Source organism: Amblyomma mixtum, chromosome 2 (assembly GCF_055824585.1).
Source record: "Amblyomma mixtum isolate Tamu chromosome 2, ASM5582458v1, whole genome shotgun sequence".
Taxonomy (NCBI): Eukaryota; Metazoa; Arthropoda; class Arachnida; order Ixodida; family Ixodidae; genus Amblyomma; species Amblyomma mixtum.
This window is the reverse complement of record NC_143013.1, coordinates 109555192-109565824: the sequence shown is the minus strand read 5'-3', so window position 1 is coordinate 109565824 and position 10633 is coordinate 109555192. Positions and strand designations below refer to the sequence as shown.

Below are 10633 nucleotides of genomic sequence, written 5' to 3'. Positions count from 1 at the left end.
TACAGAGGTCTGCGCTCAAAGCAACGGTGTCAAATCCTGCTCCAAGATCTGCTTGGTGAAAGTAAGTCATCCGACTCAGCCTCACAAGACTGCAAAAATGTATGCCATCTTAGACGACCAGAGTAACAGGTCCCTTGCAAGAACAGAGTTCTTCGACATTTTCGGACTCAATGGTCACAGTTCCCCCTACACACTAAAGACACGTGCTGGAACTAAGGAGGCAATAGGAAGAAGAGCGTCTGGCTTTCTCATAGAAGACATAAATGGCTCCGTGAAGCTTCCGTTGCCAACGCTTATCGAATGCAACGAAATGCCTACAACAGGACCGAGATCCCAACACCGGAAGTGGCATTGCATCACCCTCATCTCAGAGCTGTTGCTAAATTCATTCCTTGTTTGGACCCTGAGACCAAGATTCTACTTCTCCTCGGGAGAGACATCCTCAAAATACACAAGGTTCGACAACAGCGCAACGGACCGGCTGATGCGCCATTTGCTCAGAAACTGGATCTGGGATGGGTCATCGTAGGAAATGTCTGCATAAGTCGAAGTCGCACACCGGACTGTGTCAGCAACCTCAAAACAAACGTCCTCGAAAATGGACGTCCCTCCCTTTTCGAGCCATGTGAGAATCATTTCTTGGTCAAGGAGAAGCTCACTGCCATGCAGGGGTCGACACAGTGCTTCCAATCAGCTCAGCACGCTGCTAGGAAACACAGCTATGACGATGAGATCGCTGAAACGCTGTTCCAGACAACGGAGGATGACAACAGACCTTCCCTTTCTGTCGAGGACAGGAAGTTCTTGAAGCTGATGGACGACGAGTTCTCAAAGGACGAATCCAACAGTTGGATAGCGCCTCTCCCCTTTCGTTCTCCAAGGCCATGGCTTCCGAATAACAAGTGCTTGGCCGAGTCACGCCTCACTGCTGTCCAACGGACCTTGAAGAGAAAACCAGAACTGATGGAACAGTTCACGGCCTTCATGGACAAGATGTTCAAAAACGGCCATGCCGAGGAAGTTCCACCAGTTCAAGAAGGAGAAGAGTGTTGGTACCTCCCCATCTTTGGTGTTTGCCACCCACGAAAACCCGGCGAAACACGAGTTGTGTTCGACTCCAGTGCACAGTTCAAAGGCGTGTCTTTAAACAGTGTGCTGCTTACCGGTCCAGACTTGATCAACAGCCTGCTCGGAGTGCTCTTCCGATTCCGGAAGGAACCCGTGGCCATAACTGTGGACATTAAGCACATGTTCTACTGCTTCCTGGTGCGAGACGACCACCGAAATTATCTGAGATTTCAGTGGTTCCGCAACAACAACATCTCCAGTGACGTGGTGGAGTACCGAATGAAGGTACATGTGTTTTGAAATAGTGCTTCGCCAGCAGTTGCAACCTATGGGCTGCGGAGAACAGCACGAGAACGAGAGGAAAAATTTGGCAGTGACGTCAGGCAGTTCATCGAGAGGGATTTCTATGTGGACGATGGGTTGAAGTCTCTCTCTACAGACAAGGAAGCCATCAGCCTGATACGCCGCACACAACAGATGTTGGCCGCATCAAACCTCATGCTCCACAAAATAGCCTCTTACTGCCCTACGGTGTTGGCAGTGGAGCTAGCAGAGCTCGTCAGTCGTGAAATAGATATGGAGCTTGATGCTGTAAATTTCTACACTGACAGCAAGATGGTCCTAGGTTACATACATAATGAGACTCGGATGTTTTATGTGTATGTCAGTAACAGGGTCGAACGCATCAGGAGCTCTACACGGCCAGAGCAATGGCACTACGTTCCTTCAGACGTGAACCCTGCGGACCACGGAACAAGGTCTGTGCCAGCAGCCCAAATGGCAGGATCGGCCTGGCTGACAGGCGCGGAGTTTTTGTAAAATCAAGAACACTGCTCGCGGGTATTGAAGGGCAAGTTGGACTTGGTCGATGCTGATTCCGACACAGAGGTGCGGCCCCAGGCAAATGTTCTCGCAACCAGTGTAGACGTGCAAGAACTCGGCAGCAGGCGGTTCGAGCGCTTCTCGAGTTGGATTAAGCTGACTCGCGCAGTTGCAATGCTCGTGCGGCTGGTGAGCAAATTTCGGGGCACCTCTCGCAACGTGTCAGACTGCCCGCATAACAGCTCATCTCGACAACTAGTACCTTCTACAGAACACCTAGCCCGAGCGAAGGCAGTCATTATTCTGTCTGTCCAGAAAGAAGCGTTTTCAGAAGAGTTGAAAAGCTTGCAACGAGGAAAGCGACTTCCGAAGTCAAGCGCTCTGTGGAGGCTGGACCCATGGGTTGATTCCGACGGTCTTTTGAGAATTGGTGGCCGACTAGACAGAGCAAACCATTTCGACCAGCAAGAGCGGGAGCCCATCATCATGCCAGGACGGCACCACGTCACCACCCTGATTGTGCGGCATTACCACGAGCTGGTAAAACATCAAGGCCGCCATTTCACTGAGGGAGCAGTCAGGGCAGCTGGGTTCTGGATCGTCGGAGCTAAGCGTAGCATCGCCTCATACATACACAGCTGTGTTACGTGCTGCAAGCTCAGAGGAAGGCAGCTGCAGCAGAAGATGGCAGACCTGCCTGCAGAAAGGCTAAGCACCGAGCCGCCTTTCACTTATGTCGGATTAGATGTATTTGGCCCGTGGCAAGTCGCTTCTCGTCGGACCAGAGGCGGTGAGGCCAACAGCGAAAGGTGGGCCGTGCTCTTCACTTGCATGAGTATCCGCGCTGTTCACATCGAAGTGATCGAGAGCATGGCCACCTCAAGTTTTATTAATGCTCTCCGGAGATTCTTCGCCGTAAGGGGCCCGGCAAAGCAGCTGAGGTCCGATTGCGGTACGAACTTTGTTGGAGCGTGCTCAGAACTAAAACTGGACACCAGTGGCCCAGACCACGAGAAGCTAGGAACATTCCTTTCAGACCAAGGATGCACTTGGGTATTCAACCCCCCTCATGCTTCTCACACGGGAGGAGTGTGGGGAAGAATGATAGGAGTCACACGGCGAATTTTGGACTCCATGCTTCTTCAGAGTACCTCTCGTCGCCTTACTCACGAAGTCTTGGTAACCTTCTTGGCGGAAGTCTCGGGGATCATAAATTCCCGACCCCTCGTTCCTGTCTCAACCGACCCCGAGTGCTGGGTAGTGCTGACTCCTTCAACACTCCTGACCCAGAAAGTCGGCGGCAACACAGTGCCACCAGCCCTCGGTGAAAAGAATATGTATCGGCGACAGTGGCGGCAGGTTCAGCGGCTGGCCGACGCTTTTTGGTGCCGTTGGCGACGCGAGTTCCTTACCACCCTGCAGAGTCGTCGGAAGTGGCAGGGGACAACTCGGAATCTCAAGGCAGGTGACCTCGTGCTCCTGAGAGACAGCCAGATTCATCGCAACGAGTGGCCCATGGGACTCATTGTGAACGCCATCGCGAGTGCGGACGGCAGGGTGCGAAAGGTCGAGATCAAGACGGCGACACGGGGAGTGATAAAGATGTTTCTCCGTCCTGTGACTGAGACAGTCCTGCTTATTCCGTGTGAGGACTGAACACATCACATAGTGGTTATATGTATAACCAGACGGGGAGTGTGCTGTCCCGAGTCGAGTTTGAATTTCCCGCCCGGGCGCCAGCCTCATCTGCGGACACTGGACTTCTCTCCTCCCCGCTCTTTCTCTTCCTCCTCCCCGTGCGCCTTCCCTCTCGCCCGCGTGCTTTCTCCCTCTTTACACCTCCCTCCGGAGGTGTCATGTTACGTAACTCGTGACTCTCTCGTTCCTTCTACCGCGCTGCACGACTGTGGCAGCACCGCGTTTTTACAAGTTGTAAATGCCTGGATAAATGTTCGATTTTCCTTGTGTTTGCGACCTGTCATCTATCTGAGGAGTGGCCGCATCCCCAACGCGTGCCACGGAATCAGAATAACTATGATTCGATAATAATTGTTAATAGAGAATAAGTGACTTAATATTGATTATTATTGCTTGTAGTTCACTGAAAACAATGCTATTCGAAATAATGTTGAAAAAAATTCATCTCTGCCAGCTTCATACGATAAATGAATGCACGCATAAATTTATTTCCAAACGGAGGGACGAGCATGGCCTTTGAATAGGAAACTATGTAAGTGTTGTGTCCCCTTATTGCTTTTGTGTGTGTGCGCCCCCGCGTCCTCCTCCTAACGACAGTTCGCATCCTCCTCCTAACGACCACTCAATCCTCCTCCTAACGACCACTCGCATCCTCCTCCTAACGACCGCTTGCCCCTCGTCGCACGCTGTCGCCGGATGCCCCCCCACGGTGCGCCCCCGCACCCTCCTCCTGTTCTGGGAAGCCACTCCCTGCCGTGGACGCTTCTCCACTCCCTCCTTTCTTCGGGCGGCCAGTTCGGCTCCTGCCTCGGTCGACGCTGGTCGCACCCTCATCAGCTTTAAATAAACGAAGTCTAAAAGTACCGTGTGCGTCTTTCGCTGCATTCAACACAGCGACCGGACACGACAGTGGCGACGAGAAAGTGGATTCGACCCGCGCTACGCAACGCTATTGACAAGCCATGGCTACGCGAGGGTTTCCCAATCAGATACCAGAGTTCAACGGCTCATCGTGGTCATCGTGGGTTGGACGCCTTCAGTTCTACTTTGAAGCTAACAACATCACAGACCCAGCCTTGAAGAGGGCCAACCTGCTGACGCTGTGCGGGGAGCAGACCTACGATACTGTCTGCGCCCTTATTCAGCCAAGCACACCAGCGGCAGTGTCTTACGACGACATCGTAAAAGCGCTGCAAAAGCACTACGACCCAAGGCCATCCGAGGTCTACAGCCGGGCTCGCTTCCAACGACGAGATCAACTGGGAGGAGAAACTGTGAGCGCCTACGTAGCCGCGCTCAAGAAGCTCGCTGCCGACTGCAATTTTGGAACGCTGTCGACAACAGCTACCGGGCAGGAGGGAGACGCAGCTTCTTCTGCTAACACCACCATGCTTCCCTTGGACGTGATGTTACGCGACAGATTTGTGTGCGGACTGAGTGACGAGTCACTGCAGCAGCGCCTGTTCGCTGAGAAGGACCTCACATTCAGCAAAGCTTACGACATCGCCGTTCGAGCGGAGAGCGCCGGTCACCAGCAGAGAGGGATTCGCCGGAACACCGAGCCGGTACACCAGACAAGCAACCAGGTGCGCAAGCCTTCTGTTGTTGTAAAATCGGTCAAAAAGGCACAACGCTGCTGGCGGTGTGACGACCAACACAACCCCCAGGGATGTCGATTCCAGTCAGCCACGTGTAATTTTTGCCACAAGCGAGGGCATATCGAAAGAGCATGCATTACGAAACGGAGACTTGCCAAGATAAAGTCACCTTCCCAGCCTAATCACAGCGTCAACGCCTCAGAGAATACGCCGCTATCTGATCTCCATGGAACAACATCAGCAACACCATCTGTGTTGTACGACCTGAACACCATGAATCTCGGCACGCGACCGAAGATTTTTACAGAAGTAAGCGTACATCACCAGCTGATTAAGTTCGAGGTGGACTCCGGCGCAGCCTGTACTCTGATCAGTGAGGACACGTTCCGAACTTCATGGCCATCTGACGCACCCGCCCTGCAACAAGACGACACGCACCTGCGAACGTGGTCAGGACAGAATCTGCCACTATTGGGCTCTGCCAACGTGCAGGTTAACTACAACGGCCAGACCCATACGCTACCTCTGCTTGTTGTGAAGGGCACAGGATCAAGCCTTCTAGGGAGAAACTGGTTTTCTCCACTAGGCGTGATGATATGCGGCATACACCAGACGCCGAGCCAGAACATGGTTGAGCAACTGCAAGAGAAATACGAAAGAGTATTCTCGGAAGAGATTCCAGGAAACGAAGGGCCCCCGGTCACACTGGAGTTGTTGGACAACGCGCAACCCAAATTTCTGAAGGCCAGGCCGGTGCCGTTTGCTCTCCGAGATTCAGTTGAAAAAGAGTTGGACAAACTGGAGCAGCAAGGTGTCATCGAGCCGACGCAGCATTCAGAATGGGCCACACCACTTGTCGTAGTTCGCAAGAAGAACGGAACCATACGCCTCTGCGGAGACTACCGGAGCACCGTCAATCTTGCGACTAAAGCGTCCTCTTACCCGCTACCGACACCTGAAGAAGTATTCAGTGTACTACGTGGCGCAAGAGTCTTCAGCACATTGGACCTCACCCAGGCGTATCAGCAGCTGAAGGTGAGCGAGTCAACTGCTGAATTATTGGCAATTAACACACTGAAAGGCTTGTACAAAGTCAAGCGACTGCCTTTTGGCGTAGCTGCAGCCCCGGCCATATTTCAAAAATTCATGGAGACAGTGCTTCAGGGCATCCCAGGAGTTTGTGTCTACCTTGACGATGTCATCATCAGTGGCACTTCCACTGAAGAGCATGCAGTGCGCCTAGAGCTCGTTCTCGAAAGGCTAGCAAACGCTAATTTGTGCATAAGCAAATCGAAGTGCTGTTTTGCGGTGCCAGAGGTGCAATTTCTGGGACACCGAATTGATGCGGAAGGCATTCACCCTACCGAGGACAAAGTGCGAGGGATCACAGAAGCACGAGCTCCAACAAACAAGCAGGAGCTACAGGCTTTTCTCGGACTCTTGACGTTCTACGACCGGTTCTTGGAACAAAGAGCTACCGTGGCCAACGACTTATACCAACTCCTTCGGAAAGATGTGACATGGACATGGTCGCCACGCCATCAGCAGTCATTCGATGCCCTGAAAGACCTGATTCGAAGATGTACAGTCCTCCGCCACTACGACGAAAGGAAGCCTCTGCTTTTGGCTTGCGACGCATCACCGTACGGAGTCGGCGCGGTTCTATCGCAAACTGACGAGCAAGGAAAGGAAGCTCCCATCGCCTTCGCCTCACGTACGTTGTCGCAAGCAGAACGCAACTACGCGCAACTTGACAAAGAAGGGCTAGCCATCGTCTACGCGGCGACACATTTTCACCAGTACATTGCCGGCCGGAAGGTGACCTTTATAACCGATCACCGACCGCTATTGGGCATTCTGGGACCACAAAGGCCTATGCCACCAACTTTGTCTCCGCGAATGACACGTTGGTGCATCAAACTCTCAGCGTACGACTACGCTCTGGTCTACCGCAATGGGAGTAAACATCAAAACGCCGATGCGCTAAGCCGTCTGCCACTAGACGCAACTGTTGACGAACCATTTCCACCAGGAGACGTTCTGATGTTCGAAGCACTGCCAGAACCTCCGCTTACAGCAGGCACAGTTGCAGCATCTACGCAGAAGTGCGCAGCTCTCCGGCTAGTTTACACAGCTGTTCAACAAGGCAACGTGCATAAACTCAAAGGGGACAACTTCGACGCTTACCGCAGGCGAGCTACAGAGTTGAGCACCCATCGCGGCTGCATCATATTTGGGTCCCGAGTTGTGATGCCAAGAGAACTACGCGCACAAGCTATGTCTCTCATCCACGCCGGACATCGGGGCATCGTTGCAATGAAAAAGTGTGCCAGAAGCTACATGTGGTGGCCTGGCATTGACAACGACATCGAAACAGTGGTGCGAGAATGCAAGCCTTGCCAGAGCAGCCGGAGCGCCCCGCCGAAAGCTCCTGTCCCAGAATGGGAAAAGCCAGACACACCATGGCACACACTGCACATTGATTTTGCAGGACCAATTGAGGGCTGCACTTTCCTTGTGGTCGTAGATGCCTACACAAAGTGGCTTGAGATAAGGCAAATGGGACAGACGACTTCGGCAGCAGTCATTGACAACCTCCGATCACTATTTGCAACGTTCGGCCTGCCGCGCAAGGTAGTGTCGGACAACGGAACACCGTTTGTGTCTGCGGAGATCCTCAAGTTTTATCGCGACAACGGGATCTCATCAGTTACATCGGCCCCCTACCACCCAGCGACAAACGGACAAGCCGAGCGCTACGTAGCCGAGCTAAAACGCGCCCTTGAAAGAAATCAGACAGGCTCTCTGCAGCGCCACCTTGCGCGCTTTCTCTTCAAGCAGCACACGACGGTTCAGAGCACAACAGGCGAGACCCCCTCGAAAATGATGTTCGAGCGTGAAATGCGAACCCAGCTCACAGCCATCCTCCCCGAGCCAAAGGCAGAGACGTTCCGGGAAGAAAAAGCAATTCCGCGCTGCGGCATGCTTAATGAGGGGCAGCGCGTCCTCGCCCGACAGTTTCTGAAAAAGCCACGCTGGGAGGAAGCTACAATTGTCAGACGCATAGGCCTGCGCTCTTGGCTCGTCAACATACATGGCACAGTAGCACGCCGACATCTCAACCAGCTGCGTAGATTTACGACGCCGTCTGAGAGCTGTCCGCCAGCGGAGAGAACACGTGCACCATTTTCCCACATAGCCTGGCACCTCTTCCCGGAAGAAGAGACTTCGCCCAGGACAGACCCAGGAGACACAGCGAACAACAGCCAGCCTACAAGTGTTTCTCCCCCGAGCGCACAAAGCCAGCGCGCCTCCACGCGTGAGCGCCGACCCCCTGCACGATACCAGGCAACTTTCTAAGGGGGAAGGAAGTGTTGTGTCCCCTTATTGCTTTTGTGTGTGTGCGCCCCCGCGTCCTCCTCCTAACGACAGTTCGCATCCTCCTCCTAACGACCACTCAATCCTCCTCCTAACGACCACTCGCATCCTCCTCCTAACGACCGCTTGCCCCTCGTCGCACGCTGTCGCCGGATGCCCCCCCACGGTGCGCCCCCGCACCCTCCTCCTGTTCTGGGAAGCCACTCCCTGCCGTGGACGCTTCTCCACTCCCTCCTTTCTTCGGGCGGCCAGTTCGGCTCCTGCCTCGGTCGACGCTGGTCGCACCCTCATCAGCTTTAAATAAACGAAGTCTAAAAGTACCGTGTGCGTCTTTCGCTGCATTCAACACAGCGACCGGACACGACAGTAAGATAAATAAAAAAATTGACGCATGCTTTGCGTGTTAAGAGTGTCGGGAAGTTAAGCTTGAAGAGAAGAGAAAAACAATAAGAGACCATTTGTGATGAAAATAGCAGGACACATTTCAGTGCCTTAAGCTCGAACTTATGATTGTGTTTGTAGCTGCTCTGTGATTATAGCAACTGCGTTTGGGCGCCCTTTTCATTTCTTAGAACTTCGAAAGATCTTCGTGACGTCTAACAGAAGAATAAATGACCTCGCTTGATATCTGAAGCCGTTTATCGTGACGTTCACAGTGTATATTTCAAACAAAATTCTCAAAAGCTTGGCCAATGACACTTGGTATGTGATTAAAGTGAAATTTATATTTTTTCATGCCATTCTTCCAACGTTAAAAGTTTTGCCTTTCAACATTTTAAGAGGGCAGCTCACAGCAGTGGCAAGATATGTCGGCGCGGATCGATCGCTGGCTGCATCATAAACTCACAGTACACTAGCAGAATCACCGCTGTTTAAGTCTTCGTTTGAAACAATATCACGTTACGTTATTTATTGCAGCCACACACCGCTTCCGTCGGCTGAAAAAAGGTTACGAGCTTTCGTGTGCAAGCACATGCGTTTACCAATATACCAATAAAATTCATCCAAAAAATCGGAAAACGTGGCACCTGCCAGAATCTCGCGTCAATCATTGTAATTAGAAGCAAAAATACGAGCTTCGCTCATCGCCTGCGCAATCATTGAAGATGCGCGGTGAGCGCAGGTTGCCGCAAGCAGTGTCGGCACAACACGTAGCCAGTTGCAGAACTTGTCCAGGATAGGCGAAAGGGTTAATGAATATTCTATAAAAGATTACGACTTTTAAAATACATGCTTCTCCTGTTCCATTCATTCTCCCTTTGACGTGGGAACAGGCCGCTCGCTGCTTTAAGTGCTAAACACTCTCGACCACCGCATATATACCGGGTGTTTCAGCGAACATTAAAAATTTTCAATAATAGGATTTTTAGGGTGAAAATACGGCTTTGGCGGCATAGTATTAACAGTTCTGGCCGACACCAGAAAGCCGGTGAAACGTCTTAAGTAGCAAGCTATTTAACTGATTTTTAATAATTAACTTTGTAAATTTGTAACAGAGATAGCTGTTATAGGGAGCCTTTCCAGGCTGGAGCTTCAGTCGCCAGTGATTACACTGCTGGTGCATAGCTTGCACGTAGCGCGAGGCTCGGTGAGCGGGGAAAGAGAGATCACATGATGACGTGTGAGTGCGCGCCGCACCAGAACACAAAATGAAGGTAGCGTGGGGTGCGTGCAGGGGTGGTCTTCTAGGGCGGTATTCTATTAGCTGTCCATTTAAAAATGACCATTTCGCGTCCATCTGGTCCTCTGCCATTGGTCACTAAGATATACGCGCTGCTTTAAAGCGTCTGTCGAAAGCTACCCGGCCATTGGGCGGTTGGCGACCGAGCCTCACCATTGGCTGGTATTCACTGCGATATGCACACAACGGTGAGCTTCATCGCAGCGCCCTGTCAGCAGCAGGTGACCAGACCTGCCCACGGGCTGCTATTGGCTACGACATGCAGCCAACGGTGACGCTCGGCCCCCTCTATCCAATGGCTCGGTCGCTTTCCACAGACGCCTGAAAGCCGCCTACGCGCTTACATCAAGCCATGATGACCAGATAGTTGACAAGTTTTATGAAGACG

General features: G+C 52.3%; 2 protein-coding genes across 3 annotated transcripts in view; both read left to right on the top strand.

Annotated features, from left to right (window-relative positions):
• The window catches only part of LOC149360536 (uncharacterized), an 80765-nt gene that overhangs the window by 1966 nt on the left and 68166 nt on the right, over positions 1-10633 (top strand). The gene's annotated exons all lie outside the window — the stretch shown is intronic.
• LOC149360537 (uncharacterized) lies at positions 664-1368 on the top strand. Its single transcript, XM_089567865.1, has one exon. The coding sequence runs from the start codon at positions 664-666 to the stop codon at positions 1366-1368; it is 705 nt and encodes a 234-aa protein (XP_089423991.1).

Coding starts and splice junctions, on each gene's coding strand:
- LOC149360537 (XM_089567865.1), top strand. CDS start 664: ATGCAGGGGTCGACACAGTGCTTCCAATCAGCTCAGCACGCTGCTAGG.